Source organism: Tachysurus vachellii, chromosome 2, assembly GCF_030014155.1.
Source record: "Tachysurus vachellii isolate PV-2020 chromosome 2, HZAU_Pvac_v1, whole genome shotgun sequence".
Classification (NCBI taxonomy): Eukaryota; Metazoa; Chordata; class Actinopteri; order Siluriformes; family Bagridae; genus Tachysurus; species Tachysurus vachellii.
In genome coordinates this window covers 24,313,493-24,325,762 of record NC_083461.1, presented here as the reverse complement: position 1 = coordinate 24,325,762, position 12,270 = coordinate 24,313,493, and the positions used below count along the sequence as shown (strand labels likewise).

At 39.7% G+C, this 12,270-nt stretch overlaps 2 protein-coding genes across 3 annotated transcripts in view; both read left to right on the top strand.

Annotated features, from left to right (window-relative positions):
- The first annotated feature begins 1,220 nt into the window (after positions 1-1,220).
- abi3b (ABI family, member 3b) lies at positions 1,221-8,391 on the top strand. The gene is made up of 5 exons (XM_060863958.1): positions 1,221-1,438; positions 4,372-4,539; positions 4,865-5,059; positions 5,197-5,252; positions 5,389-8,391. The coding sequence occupies exons 1-5, from the start codon at positions 1,310-1,312 to the stop codon at positions 6,104-6,106; spliced, it is 1,266 nt and encodes a 421-aa protein (XP_060719941.1). The 5' UTR covers positions 1,221-1,309; the 3' UTR covers positions 6,107-8,391.
- A 348-nt stretch (positions 8,392-8,739) lies between these two features.
- Positions 8,740-12,270, top strand: part of LOC132841581 (poly [ADP-ribose] polymerase tankyrase-2-like) — a 24,464-nt gene continuing 20,933 nt past the window's right edge. For both annotated transcript variants that reach the window (XM_060863955.1, XM_060863953.1), the window contains exons 1-8: positions 8,740-9,322; positions 10,123-10,347; positions 10,610-10,705; positions 10,824-10,860; positions 10,987-11,062; positions 11,515-11,609; positions 11,758-11,824; positions 12,098-12,270. The exon at positions 12,098-12,270 is cut by the window's right edge and continues 14 nt beyond it. In XM_060863955.1, the coding sequence (XP_060719938.1) occupies positions 9,136-9,322; positions 10,123-10,347; positions 10,610-10,705; positions 10,824-10,860; positions 10,987-11,062; positions 11,515-11,609; positions 11,758-11,824; positions 12,098-12,270 (956 nt within the window). In that variant the 5' untranslated portion in view covers positions 8,740-9,135. The remainder of the gene's footprint in view (positions 9,323-10,122; positions 10,348-10,609; positions 10,706-10,823; positions 10,861-10,986; positions 11,063-11,514; positions 11,610-11,757; positions 11,825-12,097) is intronic.

The following is a 12,270-nucleotide window of genomic DNA, read 5'->3' as shown; positions in this document are numbered from 1 at the left end:
GTCCACAGGATCACCTGTCAATCAAGTGTCTACAGCACAATGCAAAAATCTTGCAGGAACAGACAGAGGATCTACATGGATCTATTCTTTTGAGGGTTTAAATACAATAGGCTTTATGGCAGTCCGTTCATTTTAAACGTGATGTCATTAGAACACCCAAAATGCAATTCTTCTCCTGTCTGTGTTGCCATAGTTTTGTCATTACACTTATTTTGGGGGTTGATGTGCATGTGAGTGCATATGACATCACTAAAGAAGACAAACTTCACCAGGAGATGGTATGTGAAATGAGGATTACAGTCAAATGGCATCCAAGCTGAAATCTGTATTTTATTCCCCATTCATTGTAATGTGCATGACAAGTGCACATGGGAATGCTGGGAAAATAATAGAAAAACTGGTTGCACAGTTTGAGTTATATTTGCTGTATATATTATTATGGCGCCCTCTGGTGGCCCTGGTGCCATAATTGCCCACTTATACGACTTGACTGTCTTAGCAATCAATGTCTTAGAATCACTTAGCAATTCACAACTCATGTAAGTGAATCGTCTTCAAGTTACGTATAAAACTTCTTCACAGCTTCTAATGTCTCTATCTTGGGTTATTTATATCCACATTTTGTTTTCCTCCCACCTCTCTAAAACATGCCAGTAGGTGGACTGGTTAAGCTAAATTGCCCCAAGGGAGAACAAGTGTGAGGATAAGTGCATGCATGGTTGGCAATGGCATGGAGTCCAAATTCAGTCAGTATTTCTGCTTCAGGACCCTGTGTTGAAATGAAACCTGGATCAATTGCAACCCTGACCAGGATGAGTGAATAAATGATTCATTGATTAATTAATTTTTATTTCATCTACCCCCAAAAACAGGTACTTGTCTAGCTGGACAATATATTTTCTGAAGAACTAAATCAAGAGTCATATTCATGATTCATTCGTCACATTGACACCCTCTTGTGGCCACATCGCAGAAGCACACCTCCAGAAGTATATGCTAATTTTTATTCACTTTTCACTTAATATCACTTTAGTATCAGAATTATTTAAAAACAATAGCTTTAGTTGTTTTACCTTTGAGTTACATCCTATAAACCGAGTTCCTAATAGTTTTCATTCCTTTCTTCATCTTCCTATAGGCAGCATTCTCCTGTGTGTGAGGATGCAATTCAGTCAACATGTCCACACATGCCTCCTGTTTTCAGCCCTGAATTTAAGCCTACTCATCTCCAGTTTACCTGCGTCTCACTGAACCTACCTGTGTCTAGAAAAACAAGCACTACCTCAACACCGACCACACAGAACTGGCAATGAAGTACAACAACACAGAGGACATCATGAAGACACTGGAAGAGGCTCCAGAAGCACAGAAAGCTCTCCTGGACAATCAAAGCAATCTCAACAAGGTGGCTGACTACTGTGAAAACAAGTTCTCAAATGTAAGTCTTTCTTCTTTAAGCAAAAGGATAAATATCAGGGACTTCTTTCTTTCTTTCTTGCTCAAGAATTTAAAGTTTTCTCATTATAAAGTGTGCATGTGAACACCTCGGTTTCAGTGTTTCTACAGGAAATAAATAAACGGGGTTTTAAAAAATAGATTTGCCTACAGATATATTTATCTACTCTCTCCATTTAACCAAAATGGAAGTTTGCACAAGTCCAAACAGAGCTGAGAGGTGTATGAGGCCTGCCCTGGGCCCTGCACTTACTGCTGAACATGCTTGTCTTCCTTCCCATATCATACTGCTGTACATTGCATGTTTGCACAAGTCTTGTTATATCTTCAAATCCTAAGGTTTCACATTCTTTAGTTGTTGCGTTTCTGTCTTCTTAGAGTGAAGCAATAAGTGTGTGAGTACGAAAGGTTCAGATTAGGATTATAGTCAATCTATGAGATTAATAATTAATTAATTCATATGACAAGATTATTTTTGATCATATTGCCAGATATGTACTTGCTTTCGTATGCTTCCCATTTAAGCCCTAGAATAAAATTAAATTTTAATGAATATAATTTCTGACTTAAAATATGGAAGTTTTTAGAAAATGAGAAGTATTTAGAAATATACAGAAGAAACAAAACAATTTCATTGTCAAAGGATGCACCGTTAGCAGTAACATAGTAATCCTTGTGAGTTAGCCTAGCATCTAGCTAGCCATAAATTCCTGGGGATTTGTTTCTGTCTGTAGAGAGAAAAAAAACTGAATTACTTGGCTGTATTGTGTGCATTATATATATATGTTGTGTTGAAGAGGATATTCTGTTATATCCTGTGATATTGCTTAAATGTAGTAACGGCTTAAAATTTAGTGCCATCACAACCAAACACATTCGATCTGTTAAAAAAAAGAAACTGAAATGTAATCCTGGACACGAAACGTGTTAACGGACAGAATATAACAGAAGACATTGTATTTTTCTGCATTCAACTCATTTTCTGCATGAGGCCAAATCACATTGATTGATGATTTAATTTTAGTTCATTGTAGGTCTATTAGAAGACATTAGAAGATCAGACACATTCTGTCTGTTAAAGAGTATAATGAACTAAAAAAACTGCTGAAATCAGATTTTTTTTAAGTAAGAAAATAAGAAAACGCAAGTCTGCATTTATGTAGTATATGTACAAATATTATGTTTATTTTTTTTAAACATAATATTAAGTTTATTTATTATGCATATTATGTGTATAATGTACAAAAGAAACACTGTTTTTGATGTTTTTCCTTCCTCATATGATTCTATTGTCCCAACTTTATAATTCCAACAGGTTTTGCCGCAAATCCATATTTTAGCTGAACGACGCAAAAAGCTTTTTGTCTCATTTCCTATAGCAAGTTAATCTTTAAATACAGATTTTTTTTTAATTAGTTGTCTCTGAAATGTTCAAATGTTGCTTATACTTTTACTCTTATACTCTTATATTTTTACTTAAGATAACGAAGACGCTTGTTTTATGATCAATGACAAAAGAAGAAATTTGCCAAAAAACTTTTTTAATGTAGCTAAGATATCTTATTGTTGCAAAATATTCATATATTTTACAGAGACAAAAGACAGAATGAGCGCCAACATCTGTACAGTGGTTGAATTCAGTTCGTTCAAACACATCAGTTCCACGTGACTCAATTAACAGAGTAATATTTATAAAATCAAACACCAAGCTCACTCCTGAACCCACAACACTGGTGTTTTGCAAGACACCCTATGATCCCACTAATAGGTTCATCCTCCTGAGATTTCACAATCTAACTGGTTTACTTTAATACTACGTGATCACACTCACGCTACGTCATTCAACCGAGTCATTGAGAAACTTGTTTAAATTCATTTTAGTATAAACAATGAGATCACGTTTTGATGCCATTCCTGACACAACACTCGCATTTTTACCCAGGCTTGGGAGAGTTAAAGGTGGGGTCTCCGTTGTTTGAAAGCCAATGTTGACATTTGAAATCACCAAAACAAACACGCTCCTAACCCAAATGGGTCACACCCCTGTATCGATAGCTCCGCCCACACATACATACTTAACCCAGGCAACTAATGGAAAGAAATGTGTCTTTATCATAGCTGAAGGGAAGAACAATATGATTGCAGATAAACAAACAAGCAAAAATGACACACAAGCATAATCATGCAAAAGGACGGCATATATTAGATCTGTGTAACAAAGCAAAACCAATGTTACTCACCTATCGAGAAGGAAAAAAGAGACCTCGGCGTCTTAAGTAAAGTTGGCGCATATTCACAGATTCGAGTGAATATGCGCCCAATTTCCCGCTCCTTCAGTTCTCTCCAGCACTGGAAAGCTGATCCTATATTAACACGGGTCCTACTTCTTGCCTTATCGTAAGCTTTTCTTCGTTCTTTGTTTTTATCCTCCATGTCAATGTTAAAACCGCTTTCTGCTAATGTCACACATGTGCACTGAACACTCTCTCCGCCCATATTGACACATATTGAAAAGACCCGCCCCTTTCTGCTCATTGGCTACACGTTTGTTTTGTTTTTGTTTAGTTTGTCGTTCCGACTCAGTTTTCTGAAGCATTTCTCAAACAACGGAGACCCCACCTTTAAATCCTCAGTGACTGGGTTTCTTTTCCTGCCAGGGAATTGAACCCAGGTCCCTTCGGTAAGAGCGCGGGATGTTATTTTGTTATATTTACATAATATACTATAAGTAAAATGTTTTTTTTTTTCTTAAATCTGATTGATCACGTATTTAATCTTTCAGTGCCAAAACTAACTACTAAGCTGCCAACTTTCCAAAAATATACAATATTTCAATATTTTATCTGATTTCTCTGGAATGAAGGCATGAGGCAAGAAATATTTCAAATCAGGGTTTGTTCATTTTCTTTACTGTAGGCGGAAGACACAACAAAAGCAGTGGAGGAATCCAAAGCTCTTACCACTCAGGCCTTGGCTAGTGTCGCTTACCAAATCAACACACTGGCAGCGAGTGTACTGAGACTGCTGGATGCACAGACTGTTCAACTGAAGCAGATGGAGTCATCAGTCAATATTCTCAGTATGGTAAGCATTAATGCAGGAGATGTGACAGGAAAACATCTTGAAAAATGGAATGATTTTAAGGTTTGTATGTAAAAGTTTACATTTTGACCAGATATATTGCCTTATTTAAATATATGACAGTGACCCTGATGCTTAGGTAAGTATGTGTTCGTCATACATTATCTACACTACTGAGTCCTGACTTGCAGCGATAAAATAATAAAAAAAAAATTTTTTAAATCATGCAATAGGTCCCGTGAGTGTTTAGATTTCAAGTTTCCACAAACTCTTGCTAATGCGTCTATTTTATAAATAAATGCAGAACAATGTCATTATTTTTCCTCAGACCGTGGACATGTACAAGGAGAAAGTAGCGCGTCAGGAGATCGGCGTGCTGACTGCTCCATGTAAAATCCCATATGTTCAGAAGATGGTTCCTCCGGCAAGACCTGAAGAACCCAACCTTGAATACGAGCGTGTCCCGATATCCTACACCAGTCTAGACTTGATCGGACATGGAGTCTGGGACGGAACCAAAACGGTCTGTAGTGGAATAACGTGGATATTTATATCTGAAATATGGTTCGTAGTGAGTGATGAGATTTGGGTTCAGTTCTTCTGGAAAAAGAATGCATAGTTAATATCAAAGTTTCCTTTACATCTGACTTTAATCTTTAGGCATCAATGAAACCAGAACCACAGTCAAGTTTGCAGGAAGGAGGGCAACATTTTAGGTAGGTTTTAGACGATATTCTTGTTTATTTTAAGGTTTGAGAACGTAATGTGAAACGGGTTTGGTGTTTTATGGGCCGAAGAACATGAGACACAATATATTTATTGTCTCCTTGTCTTTGTCTTTGTTTTTTGTAGCTCTGGTGCTGGCATTGCTGTTCCTCCACCTTCGGTTCCCAACTGGGTTGGTTTAAAGCCCACAGCTTCTTCATCCACACCATTCACACCAGTCTCCTCCCTGTCACAGCCTCAGAGTTTCTCCGAAGATACACCACCACCACCACCACCACCACCACCTCTTTCACAATTTGGTGATGCCGATAGGCTTCCACCTCCACCACCAATTTTTCCACAAAGTAGTCCAACAGCTGTATCTACACCAGCTCCTTCTCCTTTTAGTTCTGATTTTAGAGATTCATTCTTACCACCACCCCAAACTGAGTTCATGGCCCCTCCACCACCACCACCTTCACCTCCTCCTGCTGATTCGTTTCCACCTCGTTCGCTTGGAGGTTCTTTCCCACCTCCCCCACCCGTACCTCCAGAGTTTGTATCCATGGCTTCACCAGCCTCTCCATTTCCTCCTCAAAGTACCGGAAGGGGTCACGTTGCACCACCTCCTCCACTTCGCTCTACTCCTGGTGGGGGATGTGCTCCTTTACCTCCTCCTCCTCCTGGACAAAGTATTGCTCCACCTCCACCTCCATCTTCTCCTGGAAAAGCCTTCATTCCTCCTCCTCCCCCTCCACCAACATCTCCAACTGCTCCTGGAAAATCATTCATTCCCCCTCCTCCACCTCCAGCTGCTCCTGGAAAATCCTTTATTCCTCCTCCTCCTCCACCACCACCATTCTGAACCCTGGAACTTACATTTTCTAAGATATTAGTGGTAACCCACTACCGTATTCTCCAGACCATAGCTGTACATACATCATTCAAGACTTGCTAAAGATGAATAGAACATTTCATGATAATATGTCACATGGTTACATTACAAACGCAGGTGTACCTTTTCATAGCTGCTGAACTATCAAACTTCCACTATCAAACAAATCTTCTAATACAACTTAACCTTAATAATAGCTACAAATTGAATCTTAAACTAATTAAAAATGATAAATTAAATTGCCAAAGGTATGTGGACACATCACACATTCCGGACATTGTTTATGCTAATAATAATCACACAGTTCTATCACTGATTTGCATTCTTATATACATTTTTAAGATGTTTTCTTACAATTTCTTTTCCAACAAACGACTGAACTAGCATTACAGTACACATTACAGTTGTTATAGCAAACAAGCTAATAACCGAACTAGCATATTAGCAAACTAAGGAGTGAACAAGCATTATAGCAAACAAGCTAATGACTGAACTAGCATGATAATAAACAGGCTAACGACTGAACTAGCATTATAGCAAACAAGCTAATGAGTGAACTAGCATTATAATAAACAGGCTAACGACTGAACTAGCATTATAGCAAACAAGCTAATGACTAAACTAGCATTATAATAAACAGGCTAACGACTGACCTAGCATTATAGTAAACAGGCTAATGACTGAACTAGCATTACAATAGGTAGGCTAACAACTAAACTAGCATTATAACAAATAAGTTAATGACTGAACTAGCATTATAGTAAACAAGCTAACAAATGAATTATACACTTTTATTAGATATTATACAAATGTATAAAAAGTCCTAACAAAATTTAAAACTTCTTACCCTTATTCATGATAACATTTCTGAAATGTTGTATTGTATAATAGAGATATAAAAGATTTATTTGATCAACCTGTCTGTCACACATTATTACTGATGTATTAAAGTTTCAAATTTTCATTCAGCTCAGTTATACATAACCATAGCCAGATCTTTCCTGAGAAATTATTAAAGAATTGAAGCTTCTTGTTATATTATATAAAATTCTAATTATATAGTATTGTTTTATATACACATATATGTTTTTTTTTTAAAATATGTTGTTAGCTGAGTTAGAAAAGTCAATTCTTCTACACATATGGAATAAGTGAATACCTGCTTTTTCTGTAAGTGTTCTTTACTTTTAAACGTTGTGTATTATTTGTATTAGTTCATTCTCAGTGTAACACACGCTGACACAGAGGCGTGTTTCCGACCAAAAATAGTCCATGGTCTAAAAACTTCCAGCTCACAACATTCCTGTGGACAGACACATGGAGGATGACAAGATGGCCACCACATGATTCAGGGTGTGCCAACAAGTCTGTAATATAGTAACGAGTAAACCACAAGCACAATAATGCTGCTGTGTCCAAACCACACGTACAAACAACACACCCAGACACACACTATCACTGCTGTACTCAATATTCATTACAGCACAGTGAAATTCTTTTTTCACGTATCCCAAGTTTGGGGTCAGAGCACAGGTTCAGACATGATATAGAACCATTGGAGCAGAGAGGGTTAGGAGTCTTGCTCAAGGGCCCAATTGTGGCAGCTTAGCAGTGTTGGGGCTTGAACCCTGATCCTCTGTTCAACAACCCAGAGCCTTAACCGCTTAAGCCATCACTGCCCCAAAAAGTAACATTCGTGGGTGGAATAGAAGTGGGACACGGACACACCACATGCCATGTTAAATTGAGTGTGTGAATGTGTGTACATCGTGCCCGATGGCCTCTAATGAACCGGGGTCCCATCCGAGGTGTATTCCCACCTCGTGCCTGTTGTTAATCAAAAATACAGCAATAAATAACCAGTCACGCTTAAAATTCAGCTTAGTTTGATCAGGTGCTAAAACATAGGCTGAGCTGGTTCCTCTGGGTTCTTCAGTTCCCATTACTAACCCAAAGACATGTGCTGTAGGCTGATTTGCATCTCTTAACTGTCTGCAGTGTGTCTGTGTGGTTATCCAGGGTCACCTGGTCAGGCTCCTGGATGCCTGCAACTCTGTGTAGGATAAGTGCTACAGAAAATGGATGGATAGATATAAGTGTAGTCAAGTAATAAGGATGCAGGAAAATAACTCGCTTTTAGTAGTTGGTCCGCTACAGTCATTGTACGTAATACATTGGATACTGAGTGAATAAATGGCATATTCAGACACTTTACCATGTGTTGTATAAATAAATTGCTGGAGTTTCCAAACTCAGACACTGGATTTACTCCTCTTTTGTTTAATGTTACTATACTATTGAATAGTATAATGACATAAATATAATAAAATATAGTACAGTACAGTACAGTGCATTGTGTTGCAGTATAGAATAGTACAGCAATATAAATACAAATTTAGTATGATACAGTACAGAATAGTATGTTGTATTGTAGTAATATATATATATATATATATATATATATATATATATATATATATAGTATAATAATAGTATAAATATGGAATAAAAACTTTGATATATAATGTTACATAATCCCATTGTTGTGTGATGTTAATGTTTATGTTGGTGGAGTTCCAGTGTTTGTCGGTAGGTGGCAGTGTGTGTGTGTGTGTGTGTGTGTGTGTGTGTGTGTGTGTGTGTGTGTGTGTGTGTGTGTGTGTGTGTGTGTGTGTGTGTGTGTGTGTGTGTGTGTGTGTGTGTGTGTGTGTGTGTGTGTGTGTGTGTGTGTGTGTGTGTGTGTGTGTGTGTGTGTGTGTGTGTGTGTGTGTGTGTGTGTGTGTGTGTGTGTGTAAGGAAGAGCAGGAATACTGGAGGAGATGTAGAGGATCAGTTCATGCGCCGCAGTCTGATTACCGGCTGGTTCTTTAACAGGATTCTGCCCCGTGCCTTAGGACGTTACAGTAGGTCCGTAATGAGGTTTACTTACCGTCACTGCGCCTCGGTCTCGGTGCTGAACGTTATCCGTGCTGACTGACGCGCTCTGCGGCGGGGAGCGGATGTCGCTGCGGCGCTGCTCGGCTCGCTCCGGCTCTCCGGCGGTGTTGGAGGCGGCAGCGGGCAGGCAGCTGTTCGAGGCCTGCAGAAGAGGAGACCTGGAGCGGGTCAAGAAGCTGCTCACGGCTGAGAATGTAAACAGCAGAGACACCGCGGGCCGCAAGTCCACACCGCTGCACTTCTCCTCCGGTCAGTACAACAACCTCCAAACATCATCACAGGGTTGTGTGTTAATATGCTGCACCTTTATACAACAACAACAACCTCCAATCATCACAGGGTTGTGTGTTAATATGCTGCACCTTTATACAACAACAACAACAACACCAACCTCCAATCATCATCACAGGGTTGTGTGTTAATATACTGCACCTTTATACAACAACAACAAAAACCTCCAAACATCATCACAGGGTTGTGTGTTAATATGCTGCACCTTTATACAACAACAACAACAACCTCCAAACATCATCACAGGGTTGTGTGTTAATATACTGCACCTTTACACAGCGACAAATCATATATACAATGAAAAGCAGACCTTTAAACATGTATCTATCTATCTATATCTATCTATCTATCTATCTATCTATATATATATATATATATATATATATATATATATATATATATATATATATATATATATGAAATTATACTTTATACCATATATAATTACTTTATATCATATAGATGACAATTAATTTACTATATGGGAGCTTGGAACGTAGTTCCAGCTTTGAGCCGAACCATACAACTGAGCAACTGAGGGTTAGGGGCCTTACTCAGGGGCCCAGCAGTGGCAGCTTGGTGGCCCTGGGATTTGAACCCATGACCTTCTGATTAGTAGTCCAACACCTTAACCACATCCCTGGAATTACCTGGAAGTGTTTTTGATATCACGGATGCATTGAATACTGAGCAGGATTTTACTATGACATGAGATATATTTTTAATATATACCGTCTCATGTTCTTCTTTGGTGGTAGGGTTTGGTCGTAGAGATGTAGTGAGCTACCTCCTGCAGCATGGAGCTAATGTTCATGCACGCGATGACGGTGGCCTCGTCTCGCTCCACAACGCCTGCTCGTTTGGCCATGCAGAAGTGGTCGACCTGCTACTGCAGCATGGAGCTGACCCCAACTCCAGAGACAACTGGAACTACACTCCTCTCCACGAGGCAGCTATCAAGGGCAAGATCGACGTCTGCATCGGTAAAGAGTGATTTAAGACCTGGGTCGACAGTCCTAAGAGAGCAAATAAATGACTAATTTTCAGAAAGAAAAAATATAAACCCTCCATCATGACTTTTTCCTCTACTCGTTTTTCTCTTAATCAGTAGTCTCTGTACTATAAAGTCTCCAGTATGAGTTCTTACTACTCCTTTTTTTTAATGAGGATGATCTGCTCCTTCGAAGCAGACGAGACCGTTTGTCTATGTTCTTGTGTCTAATTGTCCCCGATGTTTTCTGCCAGTCCTGCTGCAGCACGGAGCCGAGCCGAGCGTCCGAAACACTGATGGGAGAACGGCGCTGGATCTAGCCGAGACCTCCGCTAAGGCGGTCCTGACCGGTGAGCGAATCGTCTCTTTAAACCTGTTTGTCGGCCTTATTGCTTAAGCAAAGCTTTTCTAAGTAAGTCACTGGACATAAAACACAAACTAACCCCTTGGCTTTTTTCCCACACACAGGAGAGTACAGAAAAGACGAACTCCTAGAGAGCGCAAGGTATCGTCACCTCGACTCAAAAGCTTCCTCCGGGATTTTAGTTTTTAATAAGAACACTACTTCCGGTAGTTCCTGACTCTAACGTTCCTGAGCTTTATTCCGAGTTTTATTCTGTTACCTGTGCAGGAGTGGAAACGAGGAGAAGCTGATGAGCCTGCTCACGCCTCTGAACGTCAACTGTCACGCCAGCGACGGGAGAAAGGTACGTCAAAGCCACGGACATGAGTAACAACGCTTCAGGGTTTGTTTTGAGTGAGTAGATGTCATTTGAATAGATATTTTTTTTATTCCAAGTCAAATTTCAGGATGATGTGGTAAAGTATCAGATATAGACAGTTGCCTACAAAGTTCAGTCTCTGTTATCCATTAACAAACAGAAGAAAAGAAATGCGTTGTGTTTGAGAGGTAGGAGATAATTGGGGGAAACATTAGAGAGTTTGGTGTATCTTTGTAGAACATGGCACAATTTATTATCCAACCACCCAATTTTTCGGTGAGCAAAAATATTGGAATATATATTTATTTTTTCTAAAAAATTAATCTTATCGTTTATTTTGCATCTTGCTGGTAGCTTTTATTTTCACCTGACCATCATTAAATCATTGCTACCGCTACTTTTTATTTATTTATGACTCTTCGTTCGTGGCGTTGCAGTCGACGCCCCTGCATCTGGCGGCAGGCTACAATCGTGTGAAGACGGTGCAGCTGTTGTTGCAACACGGCGCTGACGTCCACGCTAAAGACAAAGGGTACAACAGTGTGTCTCACAGCCAGTACAATCACCTGCAGCTCCTCTTTAAAGTGACATTTTTGTCCAAAACGGTCCCTAAATGCTTGAGGGACTCTGTAAGGTACTTTTATGGCAGCATTGTTTTATTTCCCGTTGTATGTTCCCAGGGATCTGGTGCCTCTCCATAATGCCTGCTCATATGGCCACTACGAGGTGACCGAGCTGCTCCTGAAGGTACAACTTTAGAGGTCATGTGCAACAGGAATCAGGAAGTCCATAAAGCTGAGCCTAAATCACAATAAAATCAGATTAAACATTCTATGACAAGCTCAGTTTGGGATTTATTGGCGTTCATGGCTTGGCGTATAAGCAAAAGCTTTCTTGTTTTTAAGCGACGTCTCAAACCATCATAAAAAAATGATAAAATCTGTTTTTGTTTTTTTTTGTCAGAACATTACACCTTTATGCATTGCAGTGTCAACTCATTTTCTCGTTTTCCACCGTCAGCATGGCGCCTGGGTCAACGTGACGGATCTGTGGCAGTTCACGCCGCTGCACGAGGCGGCGTCCAAGAACCGCGTGGAGGTGTGTTCCCTCCTGCTGAGCCACGGAGCCGACCCCAACTTCCTCAACTGCCACAACAAGAGCGCCATAGACCTGGCGCCGACTGCCCTCCTGAA